This window comes from Rhinolophus ferrumequinum, assembly GCF_004115265.2.
Source record: "Rhinolophus ferrumequinum isolate MPI-CBG mRhiFer1 chromosome 3 unlocalized genomic scaffold, mRhiFer1_v1.p scaffold_36_arrow_ctg1_4, whole genome shotgun sequence".
NCBI lineage: Eukaryota > Metazoa > Chordata > Mammalia > Chiroptera > Rhinolophidae > Rhinolophus > Rhinolophus ferrumequinum.
The window spans coordinates 2,539,467-2,560,438 of NW_022680354.1; the positions used below are offsets into that span (position 1 = coordinate 2,539,467).

Below are 20,972 nucleotides of genomic sequence, written 5' to 3' on the forward strand. Positions count from 1 at the left end.
GTGCATGTGCACAACCCAATGACGTCCGCAGCCGGTTCCATTTGAAAAGTTGATCACGTCCACCTCAGTGCGGCCGAAGCCAGTAACCGCAGAAGCTGCTGAAATTCAGCTTGCGTGCGTGTGACTCTGCGCTCGCATGACAGACAACAGGACGGCCTGCCGTAGAGGACCGAGGACCGACAGTGGCTCCGAGGAGGCTGCAGGGAGCTTCCTAAGGCAACCGGCCAGGGGACACTGCTGCAGAGGCCACAGGACGTTTGGGAACCACACTGATGTTTGGTTTCTGGCACCGGTGCTTATTCCAGCCTTGGCAACTCATTTAACCTCTTTTCCCACCTGTTAAGGGGAGAAAAACCCGAGTCTCCGGGATTATTGTAAGGGGCATGCATAGTACATGATAGGCCCATGAAAGGCACCAAGAAAATTGGAGCTGTTTTATTGGAACTGAGTTTACTCCTAATCCTAGTTCTTAGGCTTCACCCCGTCAGGTCTACAACTTCACCAAAATTTTTTAAAAACTCAGGAACTGAACCTCAACACATGGCAGACAGCTGTGATAAGATGACAAGGGTGCCAGAAATTTGTTAAAGTTGATCCCTCAGCAGACACTTTATTATCTTAGAAAGTACAAGACTTGTTTCGGGACAATAGAGAATGTTCTTGGATTTAGAGCTCAATATGGCTTCCTTTTCGTTCATTATTTTTGCTTACACTCAGCGGACAAGTTTGGAAACATAAAACAAAGGGATTACTTCTAGCCCATGACATAGCACAAACAGCCTACTTTGACTCTCTGAGCCCACCCTTTCCTGACCCCACTTGCACCCGGTCACAAATGGCATCGACAACAACTTCAGTCTCACAGACTGCTCCTAATCTAGACTTTGCTTTCTCAATTCCCCATTTCACTACCAAGAGTCCACTACAGAAAATGACCCTTCAGTGTCTTGATCGGCCAAGAATCAGCATCTTTCTCCAAATTCTCTTAATTGATGAAGGCTCTCAGTCAGACTCTCTGGAGAATTTAATGTATATATATATATATTGTTTTTCGGTTCTACTCTTCTCCCTTGGGAATTCTGTCTCTAGCTCAAATAAAATTTAAAACTCTTCATTCCAAATCAACAATTACGAATTTGGCCTTTCCACCAAGGCAAGGCAGAACATTAAGGAGTCACTATGTGGATTACAATCGCTGCCTGTAGGTATTTCAATGCTGGAAGAATAGGATACAAATACACAAAAGGAGCTTTAAGTGGGAGAAAATTTACTTGCAACTAGAAAAATTAAGATGTCAGGGTTGACTTGGAATTTGAAAAGTATCCTAAGAGATTGGTTGGACAGCTACAGGAAAATGTACAATTGGAACTGGAAGTAGGGTCTCAAGCCCCAAAAGACTGAGAGCTGGGAAAATAGGACACATGCCATATTCAGGTACATCAGTCATTGAATTTGGCTTGAGAATAGGGTAAATGAAGGCAGAGTCTAGGAGTTAGAGATAAATATGCAGGGAGGCAATATGATGTAATGACGAGAACAAAGATTTGAAAATAAGACTTTAGTTTGAATGGCAGCTGTGCCACTGATTAGCTGTGTGATCACGGATACATTATTTATGCTCTGACCCTCTTGTTTCCTCATCTGTAGGATTGGAATAATGTCCACTCAATTATTTCACAAATAGTTAATGGAAACCAACTATGAACTAAGAACTACCGTATGTTAGGTGATAGAAATACAAAGAATCATGTGTTCACTCATTTGTTTATCAAATACTACCTTACTATTTATCGAGTTAGGCCCTGAGTTAGGCACTAGCAATACAGTGGTAAAGAGAAAAAGGCAAAAAACTGTATGAGACCACTTAGAATATGTAGATACAGGTGAGAAAAAGGCCAGAGACCAAGAAATCCAGAGACATACATGGAAATAGAGAAGGAAGAAAACTAAGAGTTGAGTACCGTAAGCTGCGAGGCTAGTGTTTCAAAAAGAGGGACTGGTCAACTATGTCAATTGAGAAGTTGAGTTAGGGGACAGAGAAATGCCCGCTGTGTTTAGCAATTTGGGGATAAGGAGCAACCTTAATTCCTTCAAGGTTATTTCAGTGGAGTGGCAGTTTCAAAACTAGATTGAAGTCAATTAAGGAAGCAATAGGAGGCTAGGGACTGTAGCCAGAGTATAGGAAGCAGTATGATTGCAAAGAGTAATGGCAGAGAAAAAGGGTAGAGGGGTGGGTCATGTTTTGAAGATGGGAGGCACCATGCCGACAAGAATGACTCAGTAAGAGGGCGAGTCATGGCGACAGGAGAGAGAGGACACGGCTGCTGGGAGCGGGCTGGTCCATCCCTCGGCACAGAAGGGACACATAATGCGGCTGCAGATGGAAGTAGGGTTAGAGATTTGCTGGTGGAAAACCTGAAGGATTTTCCTCTGATACTTTCTCTTTCCTTAATAAAGTATGAGGTGAGATCATCAGCTGAAAGCGAGTGGGAAGGAGGGATACAGAGAGTTGGAGGAGAAAGAAGGTGTAGACAGTAGAAGAGCAGTTTCCAGGATGCCAAGTGGTTTGCCCTCTGGAGGTTTGGGGTCATGAGTTAAAAGTGCAACCAGTCAGTCTAGTTTTCCAATGTTCTCAGTCAAGTTTAGCTACTTGAATTCAAGCTAGTCAAGTGGGTAATAGGGTCCATTCAGGAAGGGGTTTTCCCAGGTGAAGAAAAGAGGCAAAGGGACCTGGAGTGTGTTTGTAAGGCAGTGATTATACTGATGGGCCATGACAGCTGAGATGACCAAGGACAAGAAGAGGACTAGTAATAGTGGGGGAAGGTAATGAATTGGAGATTTCAATAAGATTGAAGAGTGGCTGTCTTCAGGTACTACAAGTGGTGAGCAGGAAGGACAGGAAATAATTGCATGAGAATAACCTGCTTGGAATTGCAAGTTCAGAGGTCAAATTGACTTTGATAATCACAAGGTCTACAGGGTGAACCCAGGTGAGCTACAGGAAAAGGTCACTGAGCGTGAGTTAGTCAAGGAACTGAGAAGCTAGAGTCCCAGCTTTGCCGGATGCCACAGGACTATAAGAATGACCACAGAACCCACAATCATGCAAAGCAATTTTAAGAATCAAAGAGAAAAATTGCAATTGTTCTATGACTTTAAAAAAACTTTTGTTAAAACATCAAACTCCCTTACTGCCAATTATAAATGTATATGGAATGTTTTTGATTGTGAAACTTACATGTACTGAGCACACTGCAATTTAGAACATGAGAAACACTGAGAATTATTTTCTTTGTAAACAGTTTTCCAAGAGTAGTTTGAAGTGTGCTTGCCTTCTGCCCATCCTATGACTTATATTTTCTATATCTTGATACGTTGTCATACTTTTTTTTCTGAGCTTGGGTAGTTTCCAACATTTTGTTTTGCATTTTCAATGCTGTAAAGTATCTCCAAGAGTTTCTTTAAAGTGAAGTTGTTACCAGTTTCTCTTCCTCTGGACATCTTCATCCTTTCGCCACAACTGCTTGCTCTCACTCATCTGAAGTCACAGCAGCACCCTGACTGGAGCTAGCAGCTTCCCAGGTAGCTCAATATTAATTCACGTCGACTTATAAAGTGACAGAAGCAGCTTTACTGGCAGGAAAAGGTGGTTTTTCAGTCCCTTTGTAATGAGTTTTTTTTCAACATGGCAACTACAGCACTTGGCTCCTGTGTGCTCGCTAGCCAGACTGGGAATTTTATTTTATTCCAGTTTTCTATCCAAAGAGGAAGGTCTTTCTCTACATACATGGGTTTCTGTTCTGAGAGCAATTTAAACTAAAAAAATGTTGACACGACTTGACCTTGCTTTTTCTGCTCACTGGCTTTTCTCCCTGTGGTTCCTACAGTACCATCAGCCAGGCATAGCGGTCATCCTATCTAGGCTTTGCTGTTGTCATTTTCAAATGTCCTAATCACATTCAACTCATTTCCAGCATCGTCACTTCTTATTTCTTTGATGCACTTTTCTTTTCTGGCCAATCCCTTTTATTGGCCCATTTCTGTAAACATCACATCACTGGGAGACAAGGAGACAACACAACCACAAGCTCTGCTGTGTTGTGAACTGAGCTGAGTAACAGATGTGCCATGACCAATGACTGACAGACTTGGAAAAAGGATCATGAAGCCATCTGTTATTTACATAAGGATGTGTGGACTAGAGTTAGCTGTGGAGTTTGGACCTTCCCAAATCACTCACAGGTAATACACGGTGGTGACTGAAAGTCGAAGCATGGTGTTGGGGAACTGGTGTTTTACTAATGGACTGTGGTAACTAGATGTGTGCGTATCAGAGCGCATGAAGCGGGGACTGCCTTGTTGGTGATTATCTGCATGGAAGTTGAAGTCACAAAGAATGATGGCAGGAGCCGAGTAGAGATGAAGCTTGTGATCTGGTAAATCAAGTCTCCAGGTGATGAGAAGGAACAAGCCAAGGGACTAGAGGCCCGGGTGATACACAGAGGTGAAGGGCTGTATATCCGGATATTTAAATTCCCAGCTGCTAGATGCTCTAAGGTCAGAAGGGCCACCTTACCCACCTCCTGGCCCTGAGAGAAAAAGCAGCTTTCAGTGGGACTGTCCTCAGGGAAAAGGCAGGCCGGTGGAGAGGTAAGAAACACAGTGCATCTGGGCATATGGAAGGATTCTAGAAGCACGTAAAGAAAGGGAGTCCAGTAGCCTGCAGTAAAAGGCTTTGAGAAGCAGTGGGTCAGATTAGGGGATGTTCGGATTTCTAGTGACGGAAATTCATTTGGAAGCACTTCAAAAAAATTACAGTCTATAAATGTCACAGCTAAATATATATGGGGTTGGGATGTGGGCAAGAGAAAGAGCAAAACTAAGGTACTTCTGAGATGTCAAAGCGCATAATCATAGGTAACATTTTAGTACTTAATGCTCCGGGCTACGGTAGGGGTGCGCAGAAGTGCTTGATTATAATAGTGCCTAACAAGTCACACAGGTGCCTCAGCCGCGGAGGAAGGGGTAGTTCTCCTTTACACACAGCCCCGTCTGCGAGGCCGTCAGTTCAGACAGGAGGCAGTATACTTTACAACTAATGAATCCCGGCAAGTTCACCAGGAAGGGACAGTGCTTAACAGGAAGGATGTCACAGGTTGGTTATTACTGACTCTTTTCCAAGGCCAAGGTGACAACTGACAACTCCTGCTGAGACGATCTTCAGGGCTGCAACTGCCATGTCTGTGCTGTGTAGCGTGGCAGTGTTAGTGCTGGATTACCGAGTCATTATAACACATTAAGCAGAGAGAAAGCTTTCCTCTCCCTTTCTACCTTGCTGTTTATAGACCACTCAGCTCATGGGTACTTTTACTGCCTGTTCGGTCAGACAAGGTGTTTCAAGTTCTGATATAGACACGGCTCATTTCTGGCATTTTCTTCATTACGCTTCGTAGATACTGCATTTTCATCAACATCGAGGCTGACCCTCCACCAGCAAAAAGATTAGGACTTGCTGAAGGCTCAGATGATGGTCAGCATTTTTAGCAATAAAGGATTTTGTAATGAAGGTAAGTACATTGGTTTTGGGGACATAACGCAATTGCACACTTAATGCACTACAGTACAGTGTAAATGTAACTAATATACACACTGGGGAACCAAAAGTGTACGTGGCTCACTTTATTGCAGTGGCCTGGGACTGAATCCACAATATCTCTGAGGTCCACCTGTGCAGTCATGCTGCTCCAGGAAGGGGACACGCTCTGAGAAATGCGTCACAGCCAATTTCATTGTTGTGCAAACACCAGAGAGCTCTTCTACACACCTGGACGGTACAGCCTGCCACACACCCACCAGAGAGCTCTTCTACACACCTGGACGGTACAGCCTGCCACACACCCACGCTGTATGGTTCGGCTGATTTCCTGAGCTCCACGCCTGCACGGCCTGTCACCCTACTGAACACTGTGGCCAGCTGTAATGTGTCATGCCACAACATTACGACGGCCACGTGTCACTGCGTGATAGGAATCTTTCAGTTCCATTATAACCTTATGGGACCACCATCATATATGCATCCCGTCACTGACTAAAACGGCGTTATGCGGCACATGACCACGTAACTATGAAAATCGCATGGATTGTCACACACATTATTGGTTGCCTCCCCCAAACCCGCCCCCCACTTCCTTGAAGAGCTCCAATTTATAGCTGTACCCACTCTTTTCACATGGCTGTGCACTTCAGGGAAGTCAGGCTCCAACCCCAACCCCAGGGAATGAATTATGACCAGTCTAGTCATGGGGACATGATTCAATTCCATCAAGTTAAACAAATGTACATAGAGGTCTGCGGGGAGAGGACGAAGACAGAAAGTACTGCATCCTCAATCAAATGCCTGGAAAATACAATTTTCCTCTTTTTAAAAAACAATTGTATTAGTTTTTTGGTTCTTGCATCTAAAAAGAGCCTGACTCTCAGACTCACAAACAGAAAGACCACACATTTGTCTGCATTTTGATTGGGGACGGAGGTATCAGTTAGGGACATATTAAATATCTTAACATTTTTCTTTCAAACTTGATAATTTCTTTCAAAAGAATTCATACAATGTATTAACATACCATTCAAAATACATCTGCCTTTAGTTTTCCAAAATCTATCTTAACATTTGCTTAACTTGATACTTTACAAGATTGTATCATAATTTCCTACACTAAATTATAATTTCCTTAAGTCTAAGGAGAAGTATAAATAATTTTCTCATGTTAGAATCTACTAAAACATCCATATTTTCACATATATGGGGTAACAGTTTTAATAAATATAACTAGTAAGATAAAGATCCAGCTTTTATTTGTTGTTAAAAAATACAATTAAGCTTCAATTGAGATAAAAATATAGCTAATCAAAACTACTGTGCAGTTCACAAATCTATGAATTTCAAGCATTTTTTAAAAGTTGAGAAGTAAACATTCCTTAGCACATGTACAAGCTATTCACAGTACAGAGCAAATACCAAGGCCAATGCCACGTAAGTTTCCGTTTCATGTTGAGCTGCAACCCAGCTGTCCCATGTAACATCCCAGATCCATCGGCTGGCAATCTATGAGAAACATTCAAAAGATCAACTTCAGATTGAACATGCTAAGAATTTTTAAATCTGCATAAGTTTGATTCTTTCAAAGATGCATCAGTATCTTAGAAAGCTGTATTTAAAAAGGACTTTGTCCAATTTTCCCTTTCCTGAGAAGGCTTTATGATGCTGCTGCGTCTGGCTTCTCTTTTACGGCACAAGGAGTTATCTACCAAGCCTACATACATTCCAGTGTCCGGGAAGGACTGGGGGCCCCTCTACAACTTGGGTCTTGTCATTCTGCACACAGTGTCGCTCTGCTGGATTACAGTCCTTCACAGGGAACCACTCTGCCCACCTTCAAAGGTTTCCAGCTGGAACTTTGTTAGGACTTTGTCTTGAAATGAAGAAATGGCTGTTAGCGAAAGTCCTGAGTCCTGTGCCTCGCTTACGAAGTCATACGTGATCTGACTACAGTCTATCTTTCTGTGGTGCATCTAAAATGGCCACACGCCACTCGTGGTCTCTCCCATCAAGAGGCTGAATCTATTTACCACCCCTTGAATATTAGCTGGCACTGGGACTTGCTTCAAGCAAAACAATGTGACACTGTGTGACTTCCAAGCCAGGCTTTAAGAGGTCTTCTGCTCTCACCTTCTTGGTGTGCTGTGAGGAGACCCCCATGCGAGGAAGCCCATCGAGCCCACTGGAGGGCGATGGCTCATGTGCAGGCAAACCCAAGTACCCCATCCAAGGGCCAGCACCGACGGTCAGATATGTGAGCGAGGCCGTCTTGGACCTCCAGGCTCAGCCGAGTCACCAAACTGCCAAGAGCACATCAGTGGGTCCAGCAGAAAAAGCAAATGGTGGGTCCAGGCCACGCTGCCGCACAGAATGACAAGCAAACTGTTTTCAGCTGCTAAACTCTAGGGTGGCTGCAGGGCAGAATATTCTCAATGCACATGAGCCTGCACATGAGCCATCGCCCTCCAGTGGACTCGATGGGCTTCCTCGCATGGGGGTCTCCTCACCACTCTCCACTGCCTCAATACCCCCCACCACCCTGGACATCACCAGCACGCCAGGTCCGTCCCTGCCTCCACATCTGTGCACTCCACGTTTTCTCTGCTTGGGAGTTCTTGTCCCTGATCTTTGGCAAAGCTGGTTTCTTCTTGTCATTCAGACATCAGAGGGCCTCCCTGTCTCCAGAGAGGAGTAATCCCATTTAGTTACACTGTCACTCTATCACATCATCCTGCCTTAATTTTTTCTAGAGAAGCAGCACTGATCACCATCGAGAAGTTTCCCATTATTCCTGTGTGTATGCAGTATGTGGTGGTAATTCTCTTCTCCTGGGAGCCCCTCTGTCTTGCCGTGTGGCCAGCAACCCTCTGCCCATCCCGTCCTCCTGTCCACCCTTCCGTATGCACTTCCCTCCTCCCTGAAGCCTCTGACACTGTGCCCAAGTCCGCATACGCACTTTTAACTCACTAGAAACTTACACAGCCTCGTGGTATTGCATTTTTACTTGTAACGGATAACAATAATCTTTATTGAGGGCTCTATGCTGGAGACTATGTTAAGGATTTTAATACCGACGACTTCACTGAGCCCTCAGAACAACTCCAGCAAGAAGGTTTTATCGTCCCCATTTTACAGATGCAAAATGAGGCCCAAGCACAGCAGTGAGTGCTGCTGCCAGGATTGACAACTAGGCCAACTGGATGCCAAACCCAGGCTGTTACACCATCCACAGTATTTTGTTTTCAACTCTAAAACTGTGTTGCTTTATTTCCTTGACGAGAGTAAAAACTCTTTGAGACTCATGGTCCATGTCTTATAATTCTCTGTAATTTCCTCAGTACCTACCACCCATTAGTGACTAAAATAAATTTACTGGTTAATTATTAAATGCCATTAAATTGTCAAAACTGGCATGCTCAAGGAACAGGCTCTCTATACAATTTAATAAATTATTACTAGAAAAATGTCATTTCTAGGTTAGTACATATGTTTAACAAAATTATCCTTTCATTCTAGAGGTACCACCGGGTCTTGAAACACCTGGGAGACCTCACAATAAATGCTAAGTCCTTAGAGAGGCGAGACCTTACAGTTCTAATCGATAGAAAGATGCTGAATCAGTGCAGTACTTACGTTTATTGCCTGACCAGTCTTTTGAATAAATAATACTTTTATAATGAACTTATAACGGTAGTACCCGAATTCTTTGACCGCTAACAATATGCGGTCTGCTAATTCAAGTGACAAATGAGAGAAGACTTTATCATCATATTTGACATCTTTCAGAGTTTCCTTTAAAAAAATTAAGAAAAATATTTTCATTTTCAAACCAAATATTTTCTAAATAAAAATTCAAGTAGAAAGCGTATCTAAATACATATAACTTTTTTAAAAAATACACATATTCCTAACCAAATAATATTAAATGAATGTTATGCTTACCAATTTATTTCAGTAACAATTTTGAAGAAAATTTATTTTGGTTTTTAGATTATGTTCAACTACTCTTTGTTACCAACCCTTAAGCTATAAATTTACCTTTTTTAGATTACTTTATCAACCGGTTATTAGGAAGACACAAGGGGAATTTTAAAAGAAAGCTTCTGAGAATCCTTAGATAGAAGAAATCAATCTTTTTAAAATACATATATTCACTAAGATGCTGATGTGGGTTTCCCTGAAGCCAGGGTTCCCCGGGCCCAGGGCGTGCATTCTGTGGTTCCCTCCTCAGCCTTCTTGAATCAAAGCTTCTTTCTACACTATCCCTATGGCTTCCCACTGGAGTGCTTTTTTCTGTGGCCTCCAGGAGAATGCCAAGGAAATCAAAAGTTTCTCCTCATGGCTGTTAATGAGTTAATGTACTCGTCGGGGGAGTGAGATGTGGACGTACAGCACTACATTGTCCGACAAATCACGCAGACCTGCACCACCTCGTGAGCAGACAGCTCATGCCTTTGATTAATTGACGTGGACCCATGATAAATTAACCAATGTCTGGGCTCTAGTGACAGTAAATGGACTCCTACCAGTTATTTTATAGGCAAGTAAAACCAAAGGAATTGCCATCTTTGGGTTTTGGTTCTCTTCTAGAATGTTTCTAAAACTGGGCCTGGAAGCATTCATTGCCCTCAGGTATTTGGCTGTGGCTTTATCTTTTGGACACTTAGCAATATCCATTCTCTTCTGAATCTGCCTAACCTATCAGGCTTTATCTACCTAAGGGCTCTTTTTAAATAAATAATGAGAACCTCCCAGAGGGAAATACCCAGAAGCTCCATCAATATACACTATTTCTGTGTCTAGAGCTCTGTTCAGTGTTCCCTGAACCCATGGGGAAACCTCCAGCCTCTTTATGATGCTTAGCCATCCACCTCCGTGTCCAATACGCTGTTCCAGGCTCCATCGTGCCCAGTGAAACTCTATGTAAATACAATGTGAAATCGTACTACAGTCAGTACATTTGAACTCAGTCTGTGCAGTTGGACTGAGGGAGACACAGCAAAACACAGCAAAATGCGTCCTCTCACATCAGGCTGGGTGGAGCACCACAAAAGGAATCTGTTGTCAGAAGTCAGCTGGGTGCCTTGTGCCCAGAACTAAAGGCCAAAGATGAAAAGGTGATTCAGAAAACGTGGTCCCTCAAACAAACTTTCCATAATAAAATGAAAATCACAATTTGGTCTTTATCAGAAAGGATGGTGAAGGGAATTCTTTCCCTATGAACAATGCAGACTTCCCAAAACTAGTATAAATAATGTTGGTATTAATATTAGTATTGCAGCATTAGTTTTGTTAAATTGAACAAACTTTTTAAAACTAGCCTGGAAACATGTGTCTGAGTTTCAAACAACTGTCTTAAGTGAACTTTACATCCCAGTCTGTTTAAAGAAGAGAACCACCTATGTCTAGACGGGGAATTGCCTATCCTTCGCTGTTTTAGCATAGTCAGGAACCAATTTTCACACATACATACATACATAGTCAGTATGTTCTTTTTTATTCATTCCTCCAATTGTGGGAGAAACATGAAACCTGAGGGATAATTTATGGACAATTAAGAGCTGAATGAGGAGCCAGTCCGGTGGCTCAGCCGGTCGGTTGGAGCTCCGTGCTCCTAACGCTGAAGGTTGCCGGTTCGATTCCCACATGGGCCAGTGGGCTCTCAACCATAAGGTTGCTGGTTCAATTCCTTGAGTCCCTGCAAGGGATGGTGGGCTCTGCCCCCTGCAACTAAGACTGAACAAGGCACCTTGAGCTGAGCTGCTGCTGAGCTCCTGAATGGCTCAGTTGGATTGCGGGCTCTCAACCACAAGGTTGCCAGTTCAATTCCTCAACTCCCTCAAGGGATATTGGGCTGCGCCCCCTGCAACTAGCAACGACAACTGGACCTGGAGCTGAGCTGAGCCCTCCACAACTAAGACTGAAAGGACAACAACTTGACTTGGAAAAAATCCTGGAAGTACACACTGTTCCCCAATAAAAAAGTCCTGTTCCTCTTCCCCAATAAAAAAAATCTTAAAAAAAAGAAAAAGAGCTGAATGAAATAAAATAAGATTCCCTTTAATTCAGCTTATAGCATCAATATGAAGATTAAGTATCACTATAAAGTACTTTCACATTTTCTGAGGTAAATGCAGTAAAAAATCAACCAGGGTAATTACACTGCCATAAATCTGCATATAGATTACCAAACCCCCGAAGTTAAAATATTGCTATCATACGTATCTATCAACCTACCTTTAGTATCTGCTGGACTTTAGTCTGTACTGAATAAGCTTGGAATTTTTTCAGTGGCTCCATTCTGTATGAATTTGCAAACCGTAATTTCGCTAGGGCATTCTTCCATTCTTTCCCTATATCAGTAACCGAATCATCAAATGGAGGCTCTATATAGTGAACATCATGAAATGATTCCTTCAGTCTTTCTCTTAAAATCTGTGTATACTGAAAGACAGACATGAGAAGACATGACTTTTTAAATTGTAAAATGACATTTCAGATCTCAGAACCCTGGCACAACAGGACTGGGATAACACAAAACTTGGAGATCCAATACAACACACTTCTATGACAATGCAGTTGGTGGATCCTGGACTCACTGCCCAGCCCTTTCTATCGATTTGGTAAAAGAAGAAAAAAGAACAGCTAGCTAACTAGAATCTATTTGCTACTTAGAAACACAAATACACAAATTTGCATACATATATTTAGAATGTCCATGGAAGATGCAAAAGAACTAGAAACAAGTGTGGCCTCCAGACAGGGCAACTGAGTGGTTAGGAGACAGGTGTGTAAGGAAAATCTCTCATGTTAAGGTTACAGAAATAATATTCTTCATTATTTTACTTTTATCTTCTAATAAATAATACAATATTCAGGTAAGACATTCCTAAGTCTTAAGTTGAAAAGATAACAAAAGTGTATTGATTTGGCATATACATCATTCGATGCTTTTGACAGTCAACATTTGCTGTGTGACATTCAGCAGTCTTGAAGGAAATATTTAGTTAGTACCTCGCATAGTCCAGAGCAATGCTTCAGGTGCTGGATTACAGCGGTCAGCTTCATTACAATAACCAGAAATCAATTGTTCTACCTGTGTTACCTTATAATCAAGGACTGCATTCATGGAGTTATCATTCTACGTAGTGGGCGCTGAGACAACAAAGTACACGGGGAAATGAATAAACGTATTGCTATCAAAATAAGATCACGACTTGATAGAAACTCATTGAGAGGGACTAATTTAGAATGGACGATCAGAGAAAGCCCCTATGAAGTAAGGTTTGGGAGGAATTCTAAAAGGAACAAGAAATAGGAGGGGCAAAGAGCTCAAAGCAAAAATTCAATGTGTTCTAAAATCAGACATGAGGTCCGCGTTTCTGAAATATTTTATTGTAAATGGATATTAAGCTTTTATCAAATGCTTTTACTGCATCTATTGAGACACTCAAATGATTTTTATCCTTCCTTTTGTTAAGGTGGTATATCCAAATGATGGATTTGGGATGCTGAACCATCCTTGCATCCCTGGAATAAATCCTACTTGATCATGATGTATGATTTTTCTAAAGATGAATTGTTGAATTTAGTTTACCAATATTTTTTGAGGATTTTTTTCATCTACATTCATCAGAGATATCAGCCTGTAATTCTCTCTTCTTGTGGTGTCCTTGTCTAGTTTTAGTATCAGGGTCATATTGGCCTCGTAAAATGAGTTTGGAAGTGTTCCTTTCTCTTCTGATTTTTGGATAGGTATCAGTTCTTCTTTAAATGTTTGGTAGAATTCACCTGTGAAGCCATCTGGTCATGAACTTTTGTTTGTTGGGAGGTTTTTGATTACTATTCAATCTCCCTACCAGTAGTTGGTCTTAACAGATAGTTTTTATTTCTTCATGATTCAGTCTTAAAAAGTTGTATGCCTCTAGGAATTTATTCATTTCTTTCAGGTTGTCCAAACTGTTGGTGTATAATTGTTCACAGTAATCTTTTATGATCCTTTTTATTTCTGTGCTATCAGTTATAATGTCTTCTCTTTCATTTCTGATTTTATTTGAGCCCTCTCTTTTCTTGGTGAGTCTAGGTAAATAGTCAATTTTGTGTATCTTTCAAAAGAACAAGTTCTTAGTTTCATTGATCTTTTCTATTGGCTTTTTAGTCTATTTCATTCATTTCCACTCAGATCTTTTATATTTTCTTTCTTCTACTAACTTTGGGCTTCATTTGTTGTTCTTCTTCTAGTTTCTTGTGGTATAAAGTTGGGTTGAGATTTTTCTCCTTTCTAATCCTTTTGCCACAACAGTCGGATATATCCAAATGAGTATTTCAATCTGCTGACTGTGGATGGAAACTTCCAGAAAGGAAGTTTAGGAAAGCAGGTGTACATTTTTCTATATTTTTGTGTTTTTCAAGAATGAATAACAATGGAAAATTGTATACATAAAAATAATGTCATTTACATACAAAACAGCTCAAATTGTTATTAAATGCATGAAATAGTCAAAATATCGACTTTTTGGTTTTTTGTGGATTTCTGACACATTTTGAAAAAAAATCTTGAAATCAATTAGTGTAGTGCAAGAGTTAAAGTAGGCATTTATCACTTTGAACTCCTTCTCAGATTGCTTTTGCTGCATCCCTTAAATTTTGGTATGTTGTATTTCTGTTTTCATTTGTGTCAAGGCATTTTTTAATTCATTCACCTGTTGGTTGTTCACTAGCATGTTCTCTAATCTCTACATATTTATGAATTTTTGTTTTTTGTAATTGATTCCTAGCTTCATAACAATGTAATATGAAAGGTGCTTTATATTATTTCAATTTTCTTAAATTTATTGAGACTTGTTTTGTGGTTTAATATACGATCCATCCTGGATAAGGTTCCAGGTGCACTTGAATGTGTATTCTACTGTTTGTGGACGGAATGTTCTTTATATATGTTAAGTCCATCTAATCTAACGTGTCATTAGAGACCCATGTTTCCTTATTGATTATTAATTGTCTGGATGATCTATCCATCAATATAAGTTCAGGTATTGACATCCCCCACTATTACTGTATTGCTGACTATTCCTCCCTTTAGGTCTGTTGATACTTGGTTTATATATTTAGATGTGCCTATGTTGGGTGCAGTATATACATGTTTCTTATACATTGTGTGATCTGCTTTAATTTTAAGAATTTTTGCATTTATGTTCATGAGGAATATTGATGTTTTCTTGTTATTAGGTTGGTGCAAAAGTAATTGTGGCTTAAAATAATTGCAAAAACCGCAATTACTTTTGCACCAACCTAATATTACTCCAGGTTTGATAGCAGGGTAATGCTGGCCTCATAGGATGAATTGGGATGAATTCTTTCCTTTTCAATTTTGAGAACACATTTGGTAGAAACTCACCAGAAAAGCCATCTAGGCCTGTTTTCTTGACGGGACAGTTTTAAGCTATGGATTCATTTTCTTTGATAGGGGCTATACAGGGTATCTATTGTTTCTATGGTAATTTGTGTCTATATATTAGTTTGCTAGAGCTGTCAAAGTACCACACACCAGATGCTTTAAACCACAGAAATGTATTTGCTCACTATCCTGGAGGCTGGAAGTCTAAGATCAAGATGCTAACAGGATTGGTTCCTCCTGAGGACCCTCTCTTCCAGTTGGTCACTCTCTGCCTCTTTACATAAAACTTGAGGAAAATCATCTTGCTGTGCACGCTTGGCCCTGGTGTGTCTGTGATTTGAAATCTTCTTAATATTAAGGGCTATAAATTTCCCTACATATTGCTTTAGCTACATCCTAAAATTTTTGAAATTTTCATTTTCATTCCATTTAAAATACTGTTTTCTTCTTTTACCAATGGGTTATTTAGAAGTGTGTCATATAGTTATCAATTTGCAATTTTCCACATATTTTTCTGATAGTGATTTCTAATTTATTCCACTGTGACAAGAACATATTCTTTGTATGATCTAAATGTCTGTCATTGGAACTTGGTCTTATGTCCCTAGATGTTGTGTCTTAGCAATGTTTCATATGCACTTCCAAAGAACATTTATTCGGCTGTGGTTGCATGGAGTAGTCTATAGAAGGCCATCAATTCAAGTTGGATTATAGTATTGTTCATGTTTTATATCCTAGCTTTTTGTCTGCTTGTTCTGTTAATTATTGTGAGACAGAGATAGTCATGTTGAAATTTACAACTGTAATTATGGGTGTCTATTTCAGCAAGAAATGCAAGGTGTGATCAAACAATACAATGTTTAAATTTTAAAAATTTATTATAGTAAAAGACACATTGCTATTAATCCCACTCAAAATACTTCCTTGCTTCGAACACACTCATCCCATCATTCTTGCCACTTTCTGAAGCAGTTCTGGAAGTCCTTTTTTGTGAGTGTCTTTAGTTGCGCTGTCGTGGCTGCCTCGAGTTCCTGAATCAATTCAAAATGTTTACCTTTCATGGTCATTTTGTCTTTGGGGAAGAGCCAGAAGTCACACAGCGCCAGATCCAGTGAATAAGGTGAATGAGGACACACCATAATGTTTTCAGTTGACAGAAATTACCGTATACTGGAAGTGATGTGTGTCATGGAGCATTGTCATGATAAAGGATGAAGTAGAGACACAAAAGAGGACTTCCAGAAATGCTTCAGAAAGTGGCAAGAACGATGGGATAAGTGTGTTCAAAGCAAAGGGGAGTATTTTGAGGAGGATTAATGGCAATATGTCTTTTCCTGTAACAAATTTTTAAAATTTAAACACCATGTCTTTTGATCACACCTCATATATGAACTTTCGCTTTCTGTATTTCAAAGCTCTGCTTTTACGTGCATAAACATTTAGGATTGTTATGGCTTTCTGATGAATTGATCTATTAACACTATGAAATGACCCTCTTTTTATCTCTCATAATATTAGAAATATTAATACAGGCACTCCAGCTGTCTTTTGATTAGTGTTCACATAGTATATCTTTTTTCATCCTTTTCATGTTTACCTATTTGTGCCTTTAAAGTGTTTCTTATAAACAATACATAGTTTCATCTTGCTTTTATAACCAATCCAATAATCTCTGAATTTTAATTGGGATATTTGTAACATTTACATTTAATGTGGTTGACATTATTTTTTTAAATCTTTATTTTTTGTTTCCTATTTGTTCCATTTGTTCTTTATTCTGTGTACGTTTTATGCTTTCTTTTGAATTAAGTATTTTTAATGTCATTTGTTATTCTTATGTCATTTGTTAACCTATGAGCTTTATTCATTTCCTGTGGTGGCTTTAGGGCTTATACTGTGTTTCCCTGAAAATAAGACCTAGCTGGACAATCAACTCCAATGTGTCTTTTGGAGCAAAAATTAATATAAGTCTGGGTATAATATAGAATATCATGTAATATAATACCGGGTCTTATATTAATTTTTGCTCCAAAAGACACATTAGAGCTGATTGTCTGGCGAGGTCTTACTTTCGGGGAAACACAGTAGTATATACCTTTAACTTACCACAGTCTACCTTCAAATCATATTATACCACTTCACATATAGCATAAGAGCTTTACAACGGTATACTTCCTCCCTTTCTTTTCCCACTTCTCTGGCTTTTGTGCTATAAACCCAACAATATGCCATTACTTTGGATTTAATCAACTATCTTTAAATAAATTAAAAAATAAGGAAAATCCATACATTTATCAACATATTTACCACTCGTAGTGCTTTCTATTCCTTTGTCTAGATTTACATCTTATATCATATTCCTTTTGTTTGAGGGACATTTCTCATAGGTCTGCTGAATTCTTTTAGATTTCATGTCTGAAAAACTCATTGGTTTGTCTTTGTTTTTGAAAGGTATTTTCACTGGGTGTAGAATTCTAGGCTGGTATTTTTTTCACCTCTAAATATACTTTAAATTATCTTCCAGAAATGTAAAGATGAAGCCTCAATCTTCTGGCTTGCATTTTTTCTGATGCGAAGTCTGCTGTGATTTCATCTTTGATCCTCTGTACTTAAAAGCTTTTTTTTCTAGTTTTAATTTTTAATTACTGATTTTAAGTAAGTTTATTAAATGCCTCAGCATAATTTTCTTTTGCTTGAAGTTCATTGGGCTTCTTGGATTTATAGTAGGTTTATAGTTTTCATCAAATTTGGAAATTTATTATCCATTAATTCTTCAAATACTTTTTGTCTTTCCCTTCTCCTCTCTTCACTTGGGGACTCAAAATATTTTTTTCCTCCCCTTTTTCTGCCTTTCCCCTGCCCCACTCCGGTTCAAGCTATTGTTTCTCAGTCTAGTTGTGTAGGACACAGTTCCCTGGCCCATGCTGGTATTATGAGTTTGTGTGAGTCAAGGGTTTTCTTTTTTTGCTCCTTTGGGGTAATTCTTTTTGTGGCCACAGGTGGTTTCCTTGCCAGATGCACTGCTGTATTATGCAGGAAATGAGGCAAATCCCCTGCGGACATCTGGAACTATTTGTACAGCTGTCTCCAAATACTGTGCTCTGCAGACTCATGCCACCTTGACTTACCCTGGCTCTCTAATGCTTCTCCATTAAGGGAGACCTCTCCATAAGATGTGGGCTGGGATCCCTCGGTAAGTTAGAGGGAATCTTGGGGTTCACATTTGCCATTTCTTTTCCCTCAGAGATCACTATCCTGTCTTGCCTTTCATCCAACCAATGGAAATGACTGCTTCATACATTTTATGTTATTTTCCATAGTTTCTTATAGGAGTTTGTTATTCCATGTTGGCTGCTAGTAGAAGTCCTTCATTAGAAACAAATCTCTTATTCCGACCATCTGTCAGACTGCTTTGTTTTAGCCGGGGAAGAGAGGCATTATTAGCTCCCTAAACCACTTAAAAACAAAACCGTTACTATTTTTTTAATTATTAAGAGAATGCTTCTTTCTAGGGCAACTGCCATTTTCTTTTCCTCTACAACATACTTAAGGGATAAAACTACACTGTATCATTAACAGTGGCTCCCAATTGGAACGATTCCCTTGGGGATAAGGCATGCATGCATGGTTTTAAAATTGCTAACAACTCACATCTCTACCATGTCTTCCTCATAGAAAATGTTGGCCTAATTTAGTGTTCTCTTTAAGGAAGAATCTTTGTAATCACTTCTAAAAATTAGGGATAGATTTTAAATATGATCAACTTTTTTGATTCTACTACAATCTGAGTTTAATTATTTAACCCATTGATATGGCATTTCCTTCCATTGAGCCTAATTACAAAACTTGAACAAACTGAGCTTGGTCGTGAAATGTCACTACATTAATGTATTTCTAAATGCCACTTGGTAGTATTTATGATTTTCAAATGTATGTACACAAGTGAAACTAATCGAGTTTTCAATTTTTGGTAATCTGATTTAGGTTTGGGATCATTGGTTGCAAGCAATAGAAACTGACTTCTTGTTAAGCAAAACTGTAATTAACTGGAAAGATACTCCACAGAATGGAAGAGAAGGCTAAAGGACCAGACACATGAGGCACTTCAGTACACTATCCTCATTTGGAATTAATCTCAACCATTTCCTTGCATTATTCAAGGAATAATTACTCTAGTTTTGGTCTCATCTTCACCACAAAGTTAAGAGAAGTGACTGACAGTGGAGGATTAGTGACTCTATCCAGGAGAGGATTAGTTAATTCTACAAAGGAAAATTGAGGTGCTACTACTAGAAAAAAATAGATGCAAGACAGATAAAAATCAAAAGATGCTTCTATTGATTAAATTGTGTCCTAATTTTTCCTATGCTCAGGAACATGGGAATTATCAGCTAACCAAACGTTAGAAATGACTCATCAGTGCACTCATTGTCCTCAGGAACATTTATTGAGCATTTGTGGAATCTTTCCTCAGTCTCTTCCCAATTATTTATCGGTCTATTCAAAGTTCTTTCTTCTAGGATCTAGATTTTAAAAACAGCTGTGATTGATCACATCCATTTCAAATAAGCAAGAACTGCCTTGGTCCATAATCCCTTCTTCCCAGATTTTTGCCTACATACATACCAAGTGCACTTATGCGTCTCCTCCTTTTGAATTCAGGTGTACTCATTTTCCAAGACCACTTCAGATCTTTAGTAGGCAGTAAGTTTATAAAAGGCACCTCTCTCTGCCTCCAAATACAGACATTTTTTTTTTTTTTTTTTTAGTGCGGGTGACCTATCTTTTACTCAGACTTATTGCCAGACAATACAACAGTTTTTTGGAGCATAAAATTTAAAGTCCCACAGATTAAAGTTTCTAGCCTTGCTCTGCTTTTCCTTTCCTCTGTAAAACATAAGACACCAAAGGGCTATCACTAGAACCTGAAATGTTGCCATGACTATTCTGAGGATTCTTTTTGTATGAAATGTTTTAGGATTTTCAAAATTAGTGTTTTGCTTGCTATCTCTTCTTCGTTCTATCAAGTATGGGTCACATGAAGTAGGTATGAATAAAAACCATTACAAGCAAGTGGACCAGAACACAGTTTCTAGTCTCAGCTCTATCATTAGTTTTGTATCCTTGGAAAAATTATTTTTTTTCTGTTAAAGTCTCAGTAAAAAAGATGGAGTCTTGATTACAATAAGGGTTTTCAGACTAGTCATATAGAAATCCTGGTGTTATACCACCAGTAAAACTGAATGACATTTTCCATTAATTTCAGACAGTAAGTTAATGGACGTATTGTAACTTCACTTTTTTCTCCTATATTCTTCAAATACTGAGTATGCTGCCGTTTTTAAAAACTGAAAACATCTTTGTTCTGCTTGGTATATCAGACACTTTCCCTTTTTTAATACAGCACATACACTCTCATCTGTGGCTGGTAAAACTGCCTCTGGTTTGTATGATGGAATCTAATATACTAAAATTATGTATCTCTGTAGAGAGCAATAATACTGTTACGTTACTCTTAGGATATCTGCAAGCTGAGTAAGTGCAAAGAGACCTGAGGATGATCTCGTAAAAGCTCTTTCTATCGGTTAACGTAGTAGAGCTCCAACGTCTAAACTACAAAAATCGTAGCAGTCCCGTCCGGGGCCGCGCAGCCCCGCGGAGGACTCGCAGTCGCAGCGACGGCAGCCCCGCCTCCCCGCCAGGGGGAGGGGCTTGGGGACGGAGAGCCCCGCCTCCGCACTCACGGCCTCCTTCTCGAACATGCTAGGCCTCCTCTCTTTCCGAGGCGTCATGGCTGGCCCCTGAACGGTCTGGTTCAAGGACAGCTTCCCGCTTCGGCCCCGCTTCTCCATTCCGCCCTCTTCCCGAGAGGCCGAGCGCCCCACCTCCCTGAGCCCCCAAACGCCTCTGCCGCTTCCCGCGAGAGCGCAAGTCTCGCGCCTGCGCAGCGCGAGTCGTGAGCTTTGCCGGGACCGG

At 40.0% G+C, this 20,972-nt stretch overlaps 1 protein-coding gene across 2 annotated transcripts; it reads right to left on the reverse strand.

Moving 5' to 3' along the window:
• Positions 1 to 6,838: 6,838 nt before the first annotated feature.
• DYNLT2 (dynein light chain Tctex-type 2) lies at positions 6,839 to 20,930 on the reverse strand. 2 transcript variants are annotated; one of them, XM_033100493.1, is made up of 4 exons: positions 20,741 to 20,930; positions 11,837 to 12,043; positions 9,233 to 9,391; positions 6,839 to 7,105 (listed from the first exon to the last, which is right to left on the reverse strand). In XM_033100493.1, the coding sequence occupies exons 1-4, from the start codon at positions 20,846 to 20,848 to the stop codon at positions 6,995 to 6,997; spliced, it is 585 nt and encodes a 194-aa protein (XP_032956384.1). In that variant the 5' UTR covers positions 20,849 to 20,930; the 3' UTR covers positions 6,839 to 6,994. The 2 variants fall into 2 exon arrangements, with proteins under 2 accessions (XP_032956384.1, XP_032956383.1); XM_033100492.1 differs by lacking the exon at positions 9,233 to 9,391.
• Positions 20,931 to 20,972: the final 42 nt, after the last annotated feature.

What these genes read in the sequence shown, in the direction of transcription:
- DYNLT2 (XM_033100493.1), bottom strand. Translation starts at nt 20,848, where the DNA reads ATGGAGAAGCGGGGCCGAAGCGGGAAGCTGTCCTTGAACCAGACCGTT. An exon ending in AAGTCCAGCAGATACTAAAG is followed by an intron (nt 9,392 to 11,836) that starts GTAGGTTGATAG and finishes ATTTTTTTAAAG; the next exon opens with GAAACTCTGAAAGATGTCAA. An exon ending in AGACTGGTCAGGCAATAAAC is followed by an intron (nt 7,106 to 9,232) that starts GTAAGTACTGCA and finishes TGTTTCTCATAG; the next exon opens with ATTGCCAGCCGATGGATCTG.